This window comes from Opisthocomus hoazin, chromosome 3 (genome assembly GCF_030867145.1).
Source record: "Opisthocomus hoazin isolate bOpiHoa1 chromosome 3, bOpiHoa1.hap1, whole genome shotgun sequence".
Classification (NCBI taxonomy): Eukaryota; Metazoa; Chordata; class Aves; order Opisthocomiformes; family Opisthocomidae; genus Opisthocomus; species Opisthocomus hoazin.
In genome coordinates, this window is record NC_134416.1 from 59,331,476 (window position 1) to 59,353,278 (window position 21,803).

The following is a 21,803-nucleotide window of genomic DNA, read 5'->3' on the forward strand; positions in this document are numbered from 1 at the left end:
GAGTGCACCCTAACCAAATCTGCAGGTAATACTAAGTGAAGGATGGTGTTGAAACACTGAACATTGGAGCCTCAGTTCCAAAGGACTTCAAGATTAGGCCAGCAGAAACTTTAGTAATTCAACAAGCAAAAATGCAAAGTTCTGCACCTTTGGTGGATTAACCCTGTGTGTCAGTACAGGCTGTGACATCCTGGGACAACATCTGACATTCAAGATGGTTAAGGATGTAGGACATATGAGCTACAAGGGGAGGTTAAGAGAACTGGCCTTGTTCAGTGTCGTACAGGTGAGGAAGCAGCGTAAGGAAGATCTAATTGCAGCCTGCAAGTACTTCAAAGACGTTTAGAAAATCAGGGGCACCAAATTCTGCTCATTTTTCTCAGTGGTAGTGGTTGGCAAAACAAGGGGCAATGGCCAAGAAGTTGCAGCATGGAAGGTTTGCACTGGAAAAACTCCTTCAGATGGAGCGTAGTGCAGTGCTGGAGCAGGTTACACAGAAACGCTGTGTAATTTCCATACTTGGAGGTCATCAGGGCTCAGCTAGACAGAGCCACTGCTGACCTGATCTAGTGCTGGCCATAGACCCACTCTGAGCAGGAGGTTGGACTGGAGACCTCCAGAGATTCCTTCTGACCATATTTTCTATTTGTGGATGAACATCTCATACCTGTTCCTAAAATACAATTTAGAAGTTGATTTCTTTGGAGCTAAATTGATCACTTATTTTTATTTTTTTAAATGGCTATTTGGTAATTATTGAGGAATAGGGGGATGATGCTAAGAAAATTGAACCCAAAATTAGACTCTGGTTCTGAAGACCACTTCCTGGAAGCACTTTACGTTGTGTGCATAAGCAGTTCCTTTGGAGCAGTTCCTTTACAGCACAACAGTTAACTCAGATGACTTACTCAGATAGCAACATACAGCAGCACCATAAGTATTTGTAGCATTTTTTAACATCCCAGGGTTTGTTAGCAATGTACACCATTTTGTGTTTGTTTCAACTGAAAGAAAAAGTAAAAAATACAGTCTTTCCAAGCTGAGCATATGCTTTTATGATTCATGCAGTTGTGTTACTATTTTGGGTTTAGAAACCAGCAGGGAAGCTACAGACATGAAAATCATTCATTTGTAGGTATAATAAGCAAACTCATTATAAAAGTACCCTATATGCAAAACCTTTTCTAGGTAGCTGAGTGTTAGCAATGACAGACAAAAATGCCGTCAGCATGACAGACAGCATTTTCAAAACTAATGCACAAGATACACAGGACATGTCCTGATCTGCACAACAGCTGGGCACATTATTTTGGAGGGGCAGTTTACTTTCTGTAAATTGCTTGAAAATCAAGGCTGTGTACGGCATGAAGAATTTGTCTGGGGTACTCATTTGAGTCCTCAGTTTGTATAATCATAGTATTGCTTTTTTGTATGGGATCTTTGTTTCTCAGGGAACTGTGGGCAGTTGTTGTGAGCAACATAAAAGTGTTTGGGACATGGATACCCCACCTACACACAGCTATTCATGGAGCTGGAGGCCTTGCTTACAGTAGCAAAACGGTGTTAACTAACACACTCTAAAATCCCCAGAGTACAGAGACCAAATTGTACTTGAATTTGCTTTCTAGACTGTCTTAAAATGCAAATTACTTCGTTTGTTTCTGGGTTTCAATATGTTTTAAAATTGTTTTTTAGGACATAAGATCATTTCTGTTGCAAGGGTGTGATCTTCTCAGTCTACGCCAGTGTCGCATATGGTCTTCATCTTCTCCCTTGCCTGCCATTGTGTGTCGCAGTTTCCGAGGGAGCTGAGGGTGAATATCCCTCTGCGCAGATGCCCAGCCTCCACAGACCCCAGCCTGAGCTGTCAGGGCATCAGGACTCCAAGATACACCAAGCCCACTCCAGTCATGTAGCCCTGGCACAGCCAAAATTTCTCAACCACTGAAAATCCCAGACTCTTTTAGCTTGCATACTAGCAATAAATTAGGAAGTGTATATTACTTCATTATGCAAAAAGAATTAGACCTTTTATATGCAAACCAGCTCAAGACAGGAAATACATCTTTAAGAAGAAAAACTGTAAACCACCAGTTATTAATATCATTGACATTTAGTCCAGCCTAGACATGATATGTCATAATTTTGCTGTTTGCTTATGAAATATGTATGATGGCCTCTGGTCTGTGGATTTCTAATGAGAATAAAATACTGGCAGCTACATTTTTAGAGGGGGAAGGGGATATACAAGCACTAAGAAAATCAAACTTAGCATGCACATCTCTACTATCCAGACTGCTCCAGAAAGTCCTAAGGGAAATTACTTACACGATCGGCTTCTCATTCATACCTGTCTCACCATATCCATGTCCTTGTGGACTGTGGCAAATCACTTGAAGGGTGAGCATGTGGAGGGCTACAAGCGCAGCCCCTATGATCAGAGGTGCAAAAAGGTTTCTTCTTGTTCAGGCGTTTCTTTTGGACCAATGAAGGAGACAAATGAGATGGAAAATTATGCTGAAGCTGTAGTTCCCCGAAGTCAGCAGCAAAACTCCTGTGGAGACCAGTGGGGGAAAAAAATGTCATCTGTGCTCCGCATTCATGGCCTTGCTGCTGACCTGTTCTGTGATCATGGCATGCATCTTAAGGCCACCGTTTTCAAAGCAGCCTAGTGCTTAAATACAGAGATGAACGTCTATCTTGTTGCTAAAAGTTTGTAACCAATCTAGTGCTAAATTACTCTATTTTGTGGTAAGGCTTTGAAACCAGTTGATACGTAACCTTTGAACGTGCTCTCCTGCTATGAGAAAGCTCTCCAACGGTCTGTACAGATATGGCTGTTGGCAGGGGGTGGATGTTTTTCAGCAAGGCTCAGGCTTTTGAAGTTACATTCTTGCGAAGTCTCTTGTCCATTTTCTTTCACATTCCAGCTTGTTTTTCTTTCTTCAACCCTTGTCTTTTGAACAGAGGGGTGCTCATGAGATCCGAGAAATTCGGCAGTTTCACTTCACTGGGTGGCCAGACCATGGCGTACCGTACCACGCGACAGGCCTGCTGGGGTTTGTGCGGCAGGTCAAGTCCAAGAGCCCACCAAACGCTGGCCCTCTGGTTGTTCACTGCAGGTAGGCAGAACAGAAATCCCTCCGTTGTGTTGTCCACAAAACTCAGGACCTATTTTTGCTTCTCCTGTAGTGTGTAATCCCCACACAGGTTGCTGAAGCCACTGGAACTCTACCCACAATAACTTAATAACTAAAGTATAAACAAGAACAGAAAAACTGAGTCTGAAATCTTGCGAGTGGCTGAATACAAGGCTTAATTTCAGTAATCATCCCACTGCTCAAGTACCTGCAAGATGAACCCCTGCACTTCACACTTTCCACTACACTGCAGAACATTAACTGTGCTTTTCTTTTACTTTAGTGCTGGTGCTGGCAGAACTGGATGCTTCATTGTTATTGACATCATGCTAGATATGGCAGAAAGGGAAGGCGTTGTAGACATATACAATTGCGTGAGGGAGCTTCGATCTCGGAGAGTTAACATGGTGCAGACTGAGGTATTGTTAATCTGCTGGAAAACTGCCTTATGCTTTGCAAGAAAAAATATTCTTCTGGCCGATAAAACTAGAGCCCCTTTGTGGTTGGCACCATCCAGAAGGTAGTTTATTCAATCGTATGCAGAAAATAATCCACATACAAACCTGAAGAATCGCTGCCAAAACAAGTGCATAGTTATGCTGCACTTAAGGTTCACAGTGGTTTTTTTAAAAAAAGAAAATCATGAGGGTTTCCTCTCCGGGGAGGATTCATCCTGAAGTACATCTTGCTGAGGCTCAGTTACGTGATAGCACCTACAGAACTGTGCAGGGGAATGAGAAAACCAGAAACATTCTGAGTTGTATTATAAAGTGTTACTGCACTTCTGTTTATACTTGTAACTAGTTTGAGTCAATCCTTCTATATCAATTTCTAAATGAGTGGGATAAAGTTTTATGCACTGCTGTTGTTCCTTCTGGTCTTGCTTCAGTGCTGGTAAAGTCAGAGAGGATTAGTGGCAACCATATAGGTTGTTATTTTTTATTTACCGAAATACTAATAGAGTGTGTTCTCTATGTCGGTAATTATTTTAATTGCTTTACCAGGAACAGTATGTATTCATCCATGATGCTATCCTGGAAGCCTGTCTTTGTGGGGACACATCTATTCCAGCTTCTCAAGTTAGGTCTGTTTACTACGAAATGAATAAACTGGATCCTCAAACTAACTCCAGCCAGATCAAAGAGGAATTTAGGGTAAGTTGTGGCTAGCAGTACCTAGAAGCCATACAGTTCAGCTACGCTAAACACTTCTTCTTAAGTGCTTGCTTATAAACGTGTGAATTTTAGACCAGGCCTGGGAGGGCAAGACTGCAAAAAAGGGAAAATAACATGTCACTAATTGCTATTGAATAATGCTAAATCCTAAAAGAATGCAGTGGGGTAGTAGTAGAATCTTCTTTTTAGTCAGGGGAAGTATGTCGATTCCTTCCACTGTCCTTTCTCCAGAAGGCAGGTTACCCTGCAGCTGTCTTTGACATTATTTTTTCAGTTCTGTATACTTCCAAGACTTTTTGCATCCAGACCCTGCTGACTGTGATGTGTTTTCATTTCTCTGCATATTGATTCCCACTGAAACTGAATGCTGAGCTGATCTATTCTTAAACATTTTGGGATGCTTTCACTGCTGTGTTAATTTTTCTATTGTATTGTTTACTCTTTTTGAAAGACTTTGAATATGGTGACTCCGACACTGCGTGTAGAAGACTGCAGCATAGCACTTTTACCACGAAATCATGAAAAGAATCGCTGTATGGATGTTCTGCCTCCAGACAGATGCCTGCCTTTCCTCATAACGATAGATGGGGAGAGCAGTAACTACATTAATGCTGCACTGATGGATGTAAGTCTCCACTACATCATTAATAATAAAAAGGGAATAAGCAGCCCTCCAAAATGAGCAAGTGGAGTCAGCAGAAGACTGAAATCCTTCTAACTTGTTTTCCAAAAACATGGCACAAAATCTTTCAACTCCCAAGTACATTTAGGATCCCACAGACGTTATGTCAGAGCCAAGGTTCCAAAGCCATGCTCAGAGAGCAAGGCAGGGAGTTTTGATAAATTAAATGTGTCTGGATTTCTCCCTAGTGCTTGAATTTTTAACCATCTGGCCCAAGAAAAAAAGAGCTACCTATTAAGACACTAAGGCAGTTCAATAGGATATTAAGGTTTGCAGCAATATTTCAGTTCCCTTTGTTTCTAATTTAAGTGGTAATTAACAAAAAAATAATTGTCTGTCAGCACAAGATAGTACACAAGCTATTACTTCAGTCTTTCTGTTTATTTCTGTTTGGATGAATGGTTCCTCTTCGTGTGTGTGCGTGGATTTTTTTTCTAATGTATCTATGGTAGTTCTAATCCTGCTAATAGAGTATCAGTAAAAAGGCACTTAAACTGCCTTTACAGTCTGTAGATATTTATAGCCTATCTTGGACAATTTAGAGCTATAGTAATTGCGGTTGTCAAACACATAAACAACAAGAAAACAGAGGTTAGCAAAGAACGAACACATTGTAAATGGCCTTTTTGAAAAGTGAAGCTAGAGTAATAACAGTTTATAGCAGTTTTTGCATTTCTTTCCTTCCAAGTTCTCAAAGCATTTTCCTAAAATAAGCCTAAGTTCAAAACACTCCTGTGAAAACATAGGTGTATTATATTTATGTTTATCTGTGTGGAGAAACTGAGAACAAAAGTTGAAGTGACTTGTCTGGGTTCTCACAGCAGGTCAATGACATTTCATATTAGAACAGAGCTTCCTTGATCTGCAATTTACAGCCTTGCCATTACATTGTCTTCTTTCCTGGAGAGTTCAGTACTGTTTTGTTCTCTAAATTAAGTACTGCTCAGAAAGAACGGCGTCTCAATATTTGCTTTGCATATGCTCCCCTTCCTCACTGCTGAAACAGTGAGCTGGATCCAAAAGCGCATATGGGCAAAAGGCTCCGAGGGAGGAGGTGATTTGGATTGCTTTCCACCTGAAGCACCCTAGCCAGGCCCCTGCGACATCCCTGCACTGACAGACAAGAGCAGACGTTCGTCCCTCTCTCTAAACACTCAGTCTCCAGCAGGCAAGATGATGTGTTTCCCCTTCTCCTCCTCCATCAGCTGACATGCATGATCACTGCATGTAAGCCTGTGGAGCCCACTGCACGCAGAAGGGGTAGCAAGCATAATTTTCATTGTTCAGTATCACACAGAATCACAGAATCACAGGATGGTAGGGGTTGGAAGGGACCTCTGTGGGTCACCTAGTCCAACCCTCCTGCCGAAGCAGGGTCACCTACAGCAGGCTGCACAGGGCCTTGTCCAGGTGGGTCTTGAATATCTCCAGAGAAGGAGACTCCACAACCTCCCTGGGCAGCCTGTTCCAGTGCTCCGTCACCCTCAGAGTGAAGAAGTTCTTCCTCATGTTCAGACGGAACTTCCTGTGCTTCAGTTTGTGCCCATTGCCCCTTGTCCTGTCGCTGGGCACTACTGAAAAGAGTTCGGCCCCATCCTCCTGACACCCACCCTTGAGATATTTGTAAGCATTTATGAGGTCCCCTCGCAGCCTTCTCTTCTTCAGGCTGAACAGGCCCAGCTCCCTCAGCCTCTCCTCGTGGTAGAGATGCTCCACTCCCCTCACCATCCTATAGCCCTCCTCTGGACTCTCTCCAGTAGCTCCTCATCTTTCTTGAAGTGGAGAGCCCAGAACTGGACAGAGTACTCCAGATGAGGCCTCACTAGGGCAGTGTAGAGGGGAGAGGGTATCAGAATGAGTTTGAGAATGGTTTTCCTTAAAAAACTGCTGGGGCTTCGAAGTTAGGGAGTAATGCAGAGCCCTTCGAGCATCTCTCATCTGCATGCAACTTCAAGAAAGATGGGACCCATAGGACAGAACGCAGCTGACTGATGTACCAGCAGCATCGTTACCTGCTGTTTGCGGTTTGCTGAAACCAAAACACAGAACTGAAGTCTTGCATGTCTGCATCTGTACCCCAGAACACATTGGATTCATTTTCTGTGGTCTCTTCAGTGACTGTCTCTGAAAGAAAGATGCAAATAGCTGATCAGATTGTATCCCCGTTGTGGTACAATTACTTCAGTTCAAGGCACGTAGAGGCTTCCCTGACCTCCTTAATGAAGACAATGGCAACCTCTCCCAACAATTGCCCTCGTATGGCCACACTGGCCTTCAGCACTCACGAGGACGTAAGTGAAAATGCTAGTATGAGATCCGCAATGGAGCAGTTCCACCAAACAGCTCAGTCAGTGACATACAAAGAGCACTAAAATTTATCCCCGGGTGTCCTCGCTGCTGTCAGACAGACCAGAATTTCAACAACATTTCTGAAAAATAACTAGATATTTGCTTTCATGGGCATCATTCAAATTAACAGGAAAGTGCAGACAGCCAAGATTAATCTGTCCATTAACAGCTCAAAATAACACTGTTGCTCGAAATTTTGTAGAAGTTGCATTGGAGGCAAAACCTCTGATGATTTTACTCTACACCTGTGGCATAAAATACATTTCAGAAATGTAACATCTGCAGAAGTTGTGTTCTGGCCAAATACAGTTTATTAACTTTGAAGCACATAAGATCTCAGGAAAGAGCTGAAAACAATGTATTAATTATGTAGAAAATAGAAATAATGCTTTCAGTCTCAAAGTTTTGGGGCTATGACTGGTATTCTGCTAAATGGATTTTTATCTCTTACCAATCTCACCACCTTGTTGTTTCTTTGCAGAGCTACAAGCAACCGTCAGCTTTTATAGTTACGCAGCATCCCTTACCAAATACTGTCAAAGATTTCTGGAGACTGGTGCTAGATTATCACTGCACTTCAATAGTTATGCTGAACGATGTGGATCCTGCACAAGTAAGTCCAGAAAATTGCTCCATTCAAAAGAGTTCTAGTCCCTCAGCATCTCAGAACAGCTTTAGGACATAATTAGTTTTATAAAACAACATTAAATACTAACACACTAAAAAATTGATTTGTAGCTTGCGGATACACATAGGGAAAGAGGAATAAATCACACCATCAGCAGCTTCTCCACCAAAATGTTAATGCACACACACATAACTGCGTGCGCCCATAATTTATTCTGATAAGAGTACATGATTTGGGAAGAGCTGCTAAAAACCAAAAATGATGGTTGTAGAATTCTGACTCAAGTCTGAAACACGCTAATAATAGCCAAAAGTCACAAACAGAAACCAACAGCTATTCATTAGCCTGACTGAAAAAGGTCAATGACCTTGGTTGCTTACCAGGGGATAGGTGTTCCCAATGTGAAGACCTGTGTTGTGTTTGGCACAAAATTACATTGTTAGCGAGGAGATAGGAGCTAAACAAGATTGGAGGCTAAGCATCCTTTAGAAGAGAAAACAGGGCAACGAAACGTATGTGGGAATGTAATTACCTTAGAAGAGAGTTGTGCGTGCTATACATGTTCTTTAGAAAAATTGGAAAACCGTATCTTCTGGTGTGGCAATTTAATCACTTGCATTAATCACTAAGCGTCCTAGAGCCTGGCTCGCAACTGCACAATTCCAAGTTCTTACACAGATACAATTACCTTGGTTGCAACAAACTGCACCAGCTGTCTGCTGGAATAATGTAGTGGTAATCTGGATTCTTAATATGTAAGTATTTGCTAATTATTGGTTAAAAGCAATTGTTATTGTTTATCGCAGACTGCATGTCATTTTTACTCTTAATATGTCCAAGAATCTTTTTAGCTTTGTTAAGTATTGCACATAATTAGAAAAACGTTTCCTCTTATTTCTTTTTAACATGAAGAATTTGTTTTTAAAACATACTAATCTTAATGTTTAGTCTTTCAAAGTAATGTATAGGAGTTCTGCACACTATTTTAAAGACTGAATTTCTGATTCCAAGCCCTTAACTGTCTACAGGGAGAAAAACAGAAATGAAAGACAAAACTTTTATTCGTGAGTCTAAGAATATTTTCTGAGTGAATAAGGAAAGACTCAAGGGAGTCAGACTGTTAGGGACTGCTGAACAGAGTTTTTTTAATTTGTGGGCTGTGTTGAATTTACAATAGTGCATGGCTATTTCAAGCATTTATTAGCCTCACAGGCTTTTAAAAGCTATTGGGATATGCAGTTAATGCACCTGCCTCGGCAATATGTTAAACCTTTTCCCTCTAATGTGACTAACAATCTTTTCATTAGGAATAAATCTCAAAACCCTCAGAGCAAACAGAAGTGGAGAGAGGGCAGAGCTTAATAAAAACACACGTTACATTCGGATTTATTAATAATAATTATCATTATTATTTATGTATATATGGAGTGTTTACAGCTCTGTTTAGATATTACAATTTATATGGATTTCTGTGCTCTATTGGGAGATGGAATTCAACCCTTCACAGTGACTCTGACTTAAGGAGAGTTGCTAGCATCACATGCATGCAAAATGCACAGACCTAAATGCTTTTGCTTTCTTTAGAACCTGAAGGTCTTGGTTTCCTAAAACAGCTCTGGCAAAGAGCTCCACTTATTGTCATTTAAGCGTTTTTCAAAGATCTGTTAGAACAGTATTCCTAGGTATTTGAAAGACATGTACTAAATTGTGCACATGTTAAATGATCTGAACACTGGCATTTACATTAGTTGTATGCATTGTATTTTGCTACTCTGTACACTAGCATGTTTCATAATAAAAATTTGTGCAAGATTTAGACAATATTTGGAAAGTAATTTGCTCAGCAGACTGAATCATGGGGGGGGGGGGGGTTAAAATAAATGAAAGTCTATTTTCCTACTTGAAATTTCTGGTTTTAAGTTGTTAAAGTGAACTCCTGCAAATCAGACCCTGTTTTCTTTTTAATTGATGTAGTAAATGATGATGTTTTCCTAAAATGTAGTCATCTCTGAATGGCTTTGTTGAGGAATAAGTGTTATAAGAAATGCAAAACAACATCTGGAGTAAATGTGATTTGTCAGCTCAGCTCTGGATCACCAACAGCAATGCAGCAGAATGAAGACCACAGCTGTTTTACTGTATGAAATAAAGTTCCAAATATGACATCAATGCTTCTGCAAGCAAACAAAATTTCATGAGTTCATACTTAATTTTGGTGAATGCTTGTAAAAGCTACGTGCTTGAACTGCTCTAAATATCCCTGGAAAAAAAAAATCATTAGTATTTTTATGGAAAAAAAATGGACAAGCAGAATCTAGCTTCAAAAACCTCCTTGCAAAGTGTTGATTTAATCTTTAAAGTATTAACACAGACGATAATAAGTTTCTGGATTAAGCCATCGTGATATTATTAGATACTAAAACCATGCAAGATGATGGTAGTATTACTTTGTGATCATTAGATACCTAGAAGTAATGTTTTCTGAGCACTACAGAAAGCATAATTACTATTTTCAGGTGGCATTCGTAAGACGAAACTGAGCAGTCATTGAAAATTTAAAGCAATGCTGATATTAGCCGATATCATCAGTCACGGGTGAAACAAATGTGAATGTTAAGTCCTGAGTTTTGAGAATCGATGCACCCTTCATAGTATAAAGCATACGTTCTGGTGTTGCTTGAATTATTACCAACTTTTCAGGACAGTTGGAGATCCCAGGCCTTTGGTCTCTAGCCTTCATGCTGTTTCTGAGATATGGTAATATTTGACAGCATCCCCCTGTCTTGTCATACCGCATTGCAGAATTGACGTTGAGTGCCAGAAATGTGTTACTCCAAATACCAGAGAATGGCGAGTACAGCAACAAGCAATAGCATGTTCAGTTCAGTGAAAAGGCATTTGTTTAAACTTGTTCCACACGAGTAAAAGCAGACTGCTTGAAACTGGAGGAGGATGCTGTGCTGTCTATTTTATAAAGATACTGTGTGAGAATTTCAGTAATAAATGTAGCATAAAGAAAAATCTGGAGAAGTATGTTGAGGCAGCATGAAATTCAAAGTGATTAACTGTGTTCTTTTGTGTTTGTTGTCTCCTATAGCTGTGTCCTCAGTACTGGCCAGAAAACGGAGTACACCGACATGGTCCTATTCAGGTGGAGTTTGTATCAGCTGATTTAGAAGAAGACATAATCAGCCGGATATTCCGAATTTATAATGCAGCCAGAGTAAGGATGTTGTATTTGCAAAACAATTCTGCCTCAGTAGATGAGTTTACTCAAATCACAAAAAAATGAAAGTTAATCTCAAATAAAACCATTCTCATTTTTCAGTTTTTTTATTTGAAAGCAATGGTGCAATACTTAGTCACACCATAATCAATGAGAAAAAAAGCATTCTATATGTAATCAAAGCAACAAATATTTTAATGCATATCTCAAGTGTGTTAAATGCAAATGAAATAAATGCAGTATTCAGATTGTATGGTAGCCAAGAAATGCTAAAATCAGTGCTGTTTTCAAGAGTTTGAAATTAGCTATCTTGCATATTTGTATCCTGTGCCATGCGAAGAAAGCTGTGTGCCAGTACTAGGCCAGTTTTTCAATAGCAGTGCCAGGCTTTTAGTGAAGAACCTGTCCCACTAATCACACTTCATAATATACATAAGCACTTCAGAGGGACAAGTATGTTCTCACATCCAGCTTTTGTGCTCCCATAAAGTTGACAGAAGACTAAGCGAGGCATGTCTTTTGAGCTGAGTGAAGAAAGATCCCACCACAGATCAGGCATGTCTTCCCACCCAGATGGAGGGAGGCTTTGCAATAGACTAGTATCGATCACCGAAGAACTGTAGCTGCAAATAAGCAAGCACATCCCTGCTGAAAAAAATCGGGAGCTGCCTTAAGATCCAGTAGCTCTCAGGACAGTGAAAGGCCCCCAAAACACATCCAAAAACGTATCCTAACAGGGAAGCAGATTGTAAGCTTCAAGATACTTCTTTAATGCTATGAAGGCCTTGCATTCGCAGTAAGTGTGCCACCATAAAGAGCACAATCTCCTGCAGTGTTAATGTGAGCTTTAGCAGGCGCTGGGTCTGGCTGATGTGCTTTGAGAAGAGGGGCTGTCAGCTGCAAGAAACCAGCCAGGAAATCAGCAGATTCCAAATTTTGACATAAAGCAGACAAAACCCATTGAAGAACATATCTAATGCTGTATCCACTTTGGTTTATTGCCTCATCGTGTTAATCTTACATCCTCTCTATTACCTTTTACTCTAGAGAAAAAATTGTAATGTAAACATTTCTGTGTGTTGCTTCTTTTAAAAGTGGCACTAAAATGCCCTGACTTTGCACAGAAGTGAAAGTGGCAAATCCTAGACTACAAAAGCAGTTTTTATGTGTGTGTTTATTATGCCCTTTTCAAAGGACTGTAATTTTCTGCCACTAACACTTGTTCTATGCTCCTTTTTTATTTTAAATCACCATAAAGCAACTGTTCAGTAACGTTTCACCAGAGGGGTTCTGATGGCTGCAGTAGCACACAATAAAATAAAATGTAGTTAGACTTTCTATAAGCCAGAAAAAATCTGAGGATTTTGTTTGGTTTTTTAAATGTTCCTTGCTTCAAAAAATCTTGAGAGGTTTTGACCTTTCCTGTAAAAAAAGACAGAAGCATGTAAACGTTCTCTAAAATGCTGAAGCGTGTGGAAAAAAAGGGTATATAATTGAAGTTGTGTTGCAGCTCCCTCTTTCCTACCAAGTTCCTGCTATGATATTAATTAATTATTTGCTTGATCCTGCAGCTGTACCATTGCTCTATTCTAGTCTATTTGTATAGCACTCTGTTTAAAACGTCTTTTTCTAATAACTCTGTTGGAGATTAAAAGTCATAACTCCTCAAGGGCAGTTGAAATTACATTAGTAGTTTGTCGGCGGTGAGCTGCTTGAACAACTTTCCTCACTGATGCAAATATCTAAATTATGTACCAAAAAAAAATGCTGTTATTTTTCCTGCTTGTGGTCTGAATCTCTACAGCCCCAAGACGGCTATCGAATGGTGCAGCAGTTCCAGTTCCTGGGATGGCCCATGTACAGAGACACTCCAGTTTCTAAACGCTCCTTCTTGAAGCTCATCCGTCAAGTGGATAAGTGGCAGGAAGAATATAATGGGGGAGAGGGACGCACAGTTGTACATTGCTTGTAAGTACTAGAAACAGAGGAGAGAAAGTAAGGTAACACCGTTACAGAATTTGTGCCAGGTTTTTAGGTGAAGAGGCATCTGTCTAATCCAGAGCTGGATAAATAATACAATTTCTCATTTAAAAGCTTTGAATACAAGAGGAGTAGTATAATTTTTTACGTAGATTGATGGGTTTCCCTCTCTGTCCCTTGGTAGATCCCTGTGAAAAGATGATGGGTACAATTTAACTCTTTTATATAAAGTCCCTAACTTTTGCAAATGGAAAAGGTGCATATTTATTCAGAGTAAATCAAAATTGTACCTTCAGAACAACATCCCTTTTATTTCTACAGATAAGGACTGAAGAAATATGTAGTATTGGAGGGGTGATTCCTCTTCCAGACATAAAGCACAGAAGTAAAAGTGGTGTGATAGACCAGTTATGATGGCTCTGTAATTGCCTTACCTTTCTCTAATCATGGTATATATTTTTGTCCTCCTGTGACCTTTGTGCTCCACTGGTCCAGGCTGTCATCCACTCTGCCACCATCCCTCTTTTGTAATGGCTTAATACTTGTACATGCTGTTTGCCCTCAGCGGTAGCCAATCTTTTGAGAACAAGTCTTTAGTGCTTGAAGTTGTATCCCTCTTCCTCTAAACATCTGTTTAAAGATGCTGCCATAATGGAGAAGGGACATGCTAATGGGAAAAGCACACGTGAAGACACTTTCAAAAGTTGGGATCCAATGTTAGAATGATGGAGGAAAATCTAAGACTGTATTAATGATTCCCACTATCACTGACCTTGAACAAGTCATTGCTCTTCAGTTTCCCCATCTGTAGAATGGGGTAATAATACTTTCATCAAAAGAGCATTGTGCAGTGTGATTAATTAATGTTTTGAGATCTTTAGCTGAAAAGACCCTTTTGAAGTGCAAATTACTGTTATCTCTGAGGTGGCTGATGATATTAAATAGTTGTACAACATCACACATGCGTCACTTCCAGGCAGTAAAGAAAGAAAAAGCTCTAATATAATCCTTTTAAATGACTTTAATTAAAATTCTCCAAGAGTCCCACAATATCAGGCAATGTTTTGGCAGCAGAGAGCATTCTTTTCATACTGCCTGGATTTGACAGATGTGTGACACTGTGTCTTCCTTTGAAAATCAACCATTTGCGAAGCCGGTTTGAAAGACCTGCTACCTAACTAGTCTGCACTCTGGTAATTATTAAGGTTTATTATTTTCGGTGAAGCGCAGCCCAAAGATTCTGATTAGAATAGCTGTAGAAATAAAAGGGTTCCCAGAAAGAAAGAGATTCTCTGGAAGATTAAAAATAACCAGGGATAAAGTATTATTAAATACCGTGTGGATCATGCATATGAACATTTGTGCCTGGCTTCTTTGTTAGCAAGTCACTTCGGGTTCTCTTCTTCTGATACCGTGGGTGGAGGGGGAATACACAGACTTGTAAAAGTAGTCATTGCCAGGCAGCTGGCCCTTGTGCGTCAGCCAGGGGAATATCGCAGTGTCACCACGTGCCATGCTAAACATGCAGCCACCAGAAGGGCTTCTGCAGATGAGCTTTTGGCACTTCTGCTGTTCCTCCAAAACACCTTTGGGTCTGGGAGGAAAGCCCCAGGATCTGGAATAAAAGAACTCAGAGATCCACTTCCTCTGTAACATTTCCAGGCCTGATGTTCATTGCAGCCTTGTGTGTTGGCAGTGCAAAAGAGTGTTGAACTGAATCCACAAGTACCTTGTCCTTATTTTAGCATCCTCTTTGTGCTGTCTCAAGTGTTCACTGGAGGCTGGTGCAAAATGCAGCCATGCAATTCGCTCCAGGCTTTCAGCCTGCTGAATTCTGAATCATAGATTTGAGATCATTCAACCCATTAATTCCAATTAAAAATCGTGTTTTGCCCAGAGTTCAGCAGGCTTCAGGGGCAGGAATGTTCTGTGGTTTCTCCCTACTGGAACTCGGGCCTTCTGTAACCATCCCTGGTGCTGTACCAACTTGTAACACAGAGTCAGTCGTAACTGAGCCATTTTATCATTTTTATTGTAGGAATGGAGGTGGCCGCAGTGGGACATTTTGTGCAATCAGTATTGTTTGTGAAATGCTTCGACATCAGAGGGCTGTTGATGTATTCCATGCTGTGAAGACACTGAGGAATAATAAGCCTAACATGGTGGACCTTCTGGTATGAGCTTTTTAACTGCACCACTAAATAGGAATTGTTCCTTTTTCTCAGAAGACTCAGTAAGATTTCCAAGATTTGCAGTGGGAGTTGTTCACAAAGCAAGCAAGTCATTTTCAAAGGGGATAATGAAGTCACTTCACTTGTAAGAGTATTTTTACACTGCTTTCTTCCCAAGGAGACTTTGTCTCTGTTCTTTTGAATTTTTTAAGAGTTTTAAACTTTCAGCCGAACATCCTTATTAATTTTCTTTTCTAGTAGGCTGAGCCAAGTGGAGAGCAGCCCTTGCATGGTTGAAATAATAGTTATGTAAAATGAAATGCCAGATTTTCAAATTATATATTTTATAAATAGCTTAATCGCCTAATATTTATCAAAGCCATGAATTTCAGTTTGACATCCAGAATATTGCATTTAATTATGGTTGCTCTATCTCATAGGAAGATTAAAGAAGTTCAGAAACAAGGGGCCATGTGCAATTATTTTCCTTGAGAGTGTTTTATAAGCTTTTTTTTTTTTTTAAATGGAGAGTTGCTGAAGTGCCAGCTGCTATGCCACAAGAGCTGCAGAACAGCTTAAACCAGCAGGTTCTTACACTCCAGTGTGTAGTTCTGTACTTGGAGACGGGTGTAGCGTGATACCCAGTTCTGAAGCCTGGGCTATAAAAAACACTTTCACAACATCCTGCTGCAGAGGTGGCTGCTTAAGAGGCAGCTGTACTCAATTTAGCGTCGTAGGCAGGAGGAAGCAGCATCTGAGCGGCTTCAAGGATGCTAAACCAATCTGAGCTAACATTGCAAGCTCTGGTTAAAGAAGTTTGGGTCATATTTCAACATCTTTTCTACAGAGTGCCCAAGATGAGGCAGGAGGCATCTCACAGAGCTGGTCCAGCCTCTTGTAATTTTTTGAGAGATCCCCCTCTCTCAGATGAGGCGCTGAGATCTAGGTGTGAGACACGCTAGCGAATGAGCAGAAAGCAGGAATTTCTGCTGGGAGGAGCAAGGCTTTCAGGCTCACGTGCAGATGGGTAGGGCTATCCGCTTCCCCCCCACACGTATCACTGTGCCTCACCTGCCCCATAGAACGTGTCCCACCACATCCTCCATCACAGGCCTCTCATCTGTCCTTCCTGTGAAATCTCAGATCCTCCCCTGGGCCCTGCTCTGGCCGGGCTTATGGAAAAAAGCCAGATGTTGCCAGCTGTGAGAAGCGAGGAGGGAGTTTACGAGCAGCACCATGGGGCCATGAGCCAGCAATGTGGAACTATGAATCTTGTATCAGTAAGCAACTACCAAGCTTTCGCAGTGGTGGGAGGGAGCAGCTTATTTGGCTCCTCTTCCTCTATTATATTCTCAGGAGGAGAATCCCCATGCTGAGAACAATACATTTTTATTTCCTATATATTAAGAAAAATATCCTACTTCTTCATTCAGATAGTATAGTTTGGATAGAGACTTGGCATTCCTGCTGTTCTCTGTTCTCCCAGAGCTGAAGTCCACAGAACTCACTGATCTCTTATTCAGTTATTTTAAAGAAATAAAGAAAATTACCAGTGTGAAGATGTACAGTTGAAGAAAATGCTGTCTGTAAGTTCCCATTTGTGACAGTTCTCCAGGTATAGATTTGTCAGGCCACTGTCTCCATTTTTCAGCAGAGATTTTTTTTAATCAAAAACTAAATGTATTATTTTAGAATGTAAAAATAGCTTCTAGTAAATTGGAGATTGTATTAAGAACATCTGGATGACATTGAGAGGCCTTGTAAGGCCTTTTCATTAGGAGATTTCAAAGTGGTTGTGAAGGAGATGAGTATTGTTTTCCTTATTTTACAGATAGAGGAATGAAGGCAGAGGACAATCAGGATATTTCCCATGATAAAGTAATTCAATGACAAAGCAGAGTCAGAACCACATCTCTTCAGTCTTGGTCTGCTACATTGTAGGAACAAATATTTGAATTAGCAAGGTTTCAATTTCCATGTAGATGGTTTCGTGGCAAAAGGGAATCAGGACACCTGAGTTCTTTCCTGATCCTGTTACTGACTTTGTCCTTTATGACCTGTCTTATATTAATTTGTCTTTGCCTCAGTTTCTACATCCCAAAAATGAGAACAGTAATATTCATCTACCTTTGTAAAATTCTGTGGTAAAGACAAAATGCTCAGAATTATAACAGTATTTCATAAAGATAGTTTCAAGACTGCTTTATCAATACCTGTTATGCACTTTCTGACTAGATGAGTCTTTACGGTGCATACCTAGAGACTGATCTCTTAATTTCATTGAAACCTCTGGTTTTGCTGCGTGTAAAAACCTGAATGTTGCATCCATACTATATAGAAAATCTATAAAATTCTTCAGCCATCATACGAAGGGAACACATGGTATTACAAAATGTCTGTTACAGAATGCCCAAAGCATTTTGTGGTAAATGTTATCTGACCTACCAGTAGGTGTCCTAGAAAAAAAAAATAAATACACTTCTCTGAAGCTAGCTAACGTAAAAAGACTTCTAATATCCACCATCAAGTGAATAATAAAAATGTACAAAGGACACACATCCGTGAACACAGTGGGAAATAATACATGTCTACTCTTTAAGACAGATATTGGGTTTACTGGAAATGACAGTTATTCTGCTGGATCAGTAAATCAGCATAAAATGAGCATGGAAAAATGGAAATGGATGAGTGGGTGATCTCTTGTTTTGATCTGTTATATAGTTATAGAATAATTTTAATTTACGTAGAAACATACATGCAATAAAAGCAGAAAAGGAATAATTTACATAATGCTCCTGTATTTCCTTTCATTTTTATTCTTTTCTCATTCTCAAGAAGACACAAGCAGTTCATGGAACCCTGCAGTATCTTAAAACCTCACATACAACACGTTCACAACTTAGGTGATATGTGCACCTAAGATTTGTTTTCTTTTGAAGTGACAGCTCTCAACAAAAGAACTCAGAAATTGTCCATGCTTGTTAATGGCTTTTTGATTGTTGTAATATTATTTTGTCTATTACATGTTAAAGTGGACTCTCTTCTCAGATAAAATGTGACCAAAAATCACAAGTACAGGCCAACAATCCTTTAAAACATTTGCTTCAATGAAAAAGAGACTATATTTGAAATGTAGTTGTAATCTTCCTACTTGTGATGTTCAGAAGGTGAAGGCTGAGTGCTGTTAGCTAGTTAACCCTGTTGTTGTTACTCTGTGTTCTGTATGTACATGCTGAGTTATCTTTTATTAATTGATCAAAATGCATAAGAGAAAGAGGCATTTCAGTGGCAGAAATAGTCATAAAACTAGCAGGTATTTCCAAACTGAATTTTTAGAAGCCAGGGCCCTTGGATTCAGGGAACCCACACTTACCATTTCTTCCAGCTTTTTTCTTTCATTTAAATGTTTGTAGTATTGCTAAATATTCCGAGTAGCAAGGATGAAAATGGAAGAGGGGTATGTGTGCACGCAAAGCCGTGGCGTCATCAGTGACTGCATCATTTAAAGTTGGAGAGTGAGTGAGGGTCAGTGAAAAACCTTGGCCTCTTTGTGCCGCCCAGAGATGTGAAGGGGGCAAAGCCCCGACCCTTCATCTCTGACTGGTGCAGACTGGGTCTGCGTGACTGGGTCTAACATGAGCCAGCAGTGCCCAGGTGGCCAAGAAGGCAGCATCCTGGTTGTATCAGGAACAGTCTGGCCAGCAGGAGCAGGGAGGGGATCGTGCCCCTGTACTCGGCACTGGTGAGGCTGCACGTCGAGTACTGTGTTCACCTTTGGGCCCCTCCCTACAAGAAGGACATTGAGGTGCTGGAGCGTGTCCAGAGAAGGGCAATGAGGCTGGTGAGGGGTCTAGAGAACAAGTCTTATGAGGAGAGGCTGAGGGAGCTGGGGCTGTTTAGTCTGCAGGAGGCTGAGGGGGGACCTTATTGCCCCCTACAACTACCTGAAAGGAGGCTGTAGTGAAGCAGGCTGTAGTGAACAGACCAACGTCTCTTCTCCCAAGTAACTACCGATAGGATGAGAGGCAATGGCCTCAAGCTGCATCAGGGGAGGTTTAGATAAGATATTAGGAAAAATTTCTTTACTGAAAGAGTGCTCAGACATTGGAACAGGCTGCCCAGGGAGGTGGTCGAGTCACCATCCCTGGAGGTGTTTAGATATGGCACTTCAGGATATGGTTTAGCAGGCATGGTGTTGTTGGGAAGGTGGTTGGACTTGATGATCTTAGAGGTCTTTTGCAACCTATGATTCTATGATTCTATGATTCTATGATTCTGTGATACGTGCCACGGGAACGGGATCAGCCACATCTCCAAGCAGCTGGGAATAAAACCAGCAGGTCTGTGTTTGAAGCACAGGGTTGGCACGTGAATACTTAGCCTGGGTAACAGAAGAGCTATTACAAGCCGAACTTACACATGCCCATTAATTGCTAAAAATTAATTGAAATGAATCCAATTAATTTAGCGCAAGCCTGATCTCACAGTGCCTGTTGCACTGGGAGAGGGCAGTATTTCAGCGTGGCTTTGGGCTGCACGTAGCAAAGGAACTGTAAGCAGCTCTTGCTGCAAAATGTAGCAAGTGTATGAACAACTTCAAAAAAATGTTAAGATCTGGGAAGTACTAGACACTGGGTCTCATTTAAGATAAACATTTCCAGGGAGGAATTTCAATAACTCCAGCTCTGGTAAAGTGCTACAGGAGCATTTTGACAGATGACAGAAGGGCTGCAAGACCATTTGCTTAAGTGTAGTCAATTTTTCTCATACAAGCGTATTAGAGCAGCTAAATACACATGTAATATGAGCAGTGCCATAAGTTACTGTGTGCAGTGTCCATTGTCTGGTTAATGTAAAGATTTTCTTATCTCAATATAGCTGGTTCCGACTGACAACAGCTGATAGTAAATAATATTAACAGAAGAGAAATATTGATCCTCTTAATTAAGTTCCTTCAGTAACTGACTTTGTGGTTTCCTTTTGATTTTTCAGGATCAATACAAATTCTGCTATGAAGTGGCTTTGGAATACTTGAATTCTGGCTGATTGCATAAAGAGCACACAAAGTTCCTCCTTTCACCACCGCAAACAAAGCAAGTCGCTTCATGATATCTGTGTAAATGAGATGAAGACTTCTCAGTGTTATGCTTATACTGCTTTGTATAATTGGCTCTTTTTAAGAGCCCGAGAAGATGTTTCTAAAACTGCTTGCACTGCCCGTTTTCCACTATAATGCTGCTGCTTGACACCCATATGAACGTACTCCAAACCACATGGCAGTTACTGAACACTGTATTCATACATAGCCATTGATGTGGTGAAGCAGCGTAGTCCTCTGGTAAATAAGAGAGCACAATTATATTCTTATGAAGGAATTTGTACTTTTCTGTTATATTTCGTTGCCTGTGATTCTCCGTTATTGTCACAGCCTAGTGTACATTTCTGTTCTGTGGAGAATGCTGTCTGGCATTTTGATAATATATGATTTTCATTATATTTGCATTCTAACACGTGCATAATAAATGAATCATATGTAGCTTATCTGAACTAATGGAAAGACATGTACCAAATCATGTTAACTTTGTTGAGTTGTAATTTCTATCCACTTTGTACCATTTCAGAGAGAGAGTCTTGATAGAAGTACAGTTAAAAAATGCAAAATACAGGATGCTCAGATTAATATATCCAAAGCTTTTTCATTTGTTTATATTGTAAATATTTTTTGATTTCATCAAATTATTTATTCATTAAAATGAATTTTTTTGTGAAGCACAGTGAGTGACAATCATTTTTATTAAGCCCTGGAAATGCTTACTGTATGATAGTGTAAACATTTGTTTACCTTGTATGGATTCTCAGCTCAATAAATAATTACATACGTGATAAATTCTCGTTTTATTTAATATCTCTTGGCATCTGAGTGCCTTCAGCTAAGCCTCTTTTCAGATTAATTCTTGTAGATACTGAGCTACCTCCAGAGCACATTTATTGTGGGATTCAGTGTTGATCTAGCCAAAAGCAAGATGTGCCATGCCAATATATAAAAAGAGGTGAATTGTATGTTTAAAGATGCCCATGCACAAATACAGAATGTGAAAATTGCCCTGCTGTATGAAGAAGAGATGATGTTGGTCTTGCAGTACTCAGTCTTGCCACAGCATTCCTCTGCAGCCCTGGACATGCTCCATCAGTCGCTCTGTGTCTGCTGCTACAGAAGGGACGATGGTGCATTTTTCTCGGGAAGAATGGCTGCTTTAAGCGGGAAGGAATTCCTCGTGTTAAAGATACCAATACTAGAATGACCGGGGGGGGAGGGGGGGGATGTTAAAAATTGAGTAAAACTGCTCTGTTACTAGGGCTGTTACTAGTTCTGCCAGTGGACAAGTTTAAAGCATTAAAGTTCCTGCCTGTCCTGAGAATGGCAGCGCTGCACTTGCATGGCATTTGGATGG

At 40.4% G+C, this 21,803-nt stretch overlaps 1 protein-coding gene across 11 annotated transcripts in view; it reads left to right on the top strand.

Moving 5' to 3' along the window:
- Nucleotides 1–21,228, top strand: part of PTPRM (protein tyrosine phosphatase receptor type M) — a 499,856-nt gene extending 478,628 nt beyond the window's left edge. For all 11 annotated transcript variants that reach the window (XM_075416445.1, XM_075416446.1, XM_075416448.1 and 8 more), the window contains 9 exons: nucleotides 2,968–3,122; nucleotides 3,424–3,559; nucleotides 4,145–4,294; nucleotides 4,767–4,940; nucleotides 7,828–7,959; nucleotides 11,072–11,197; nucleotides 13,005–13,168; nucleotides 15,219–15,354; nucleotides 20,344–21,228. In XM_075416445.1, coding sequence (XP_075272560.1) covers nucleotides 2,968–3,122; nucleotides 3,424–3,559; nucleotides 4,145–4,294; nucleotides 4,767–4,940; nucleotides 7,828–7,959; nucleotides 11,072–11,197; nucleotides 13,005–13,168; nucleotides 15,219–15,354; nucleotides 20,344–20,397 — 1,227 coding nt within the window. In that variant the 3' untranslated portion in view covers nucleotides 20,398–21,228. The remainder of the gene's footprint in view (nucleotides 1–2,967; nucleotides 3,123–3,423; nucleotides 3,560–4,144; nucleotides 4,295–4,766; nucleotides 4,941–7,827; nucleotides 7,960–11,071; nucleotides 11,198–13,004; nucleotides 13,169–15,218; nucleotides 15,355–20,343) is intronic.
- The last annotated feature ends 575 nt before the right edge of the window (nucleotides 21,229–21,803 follow it).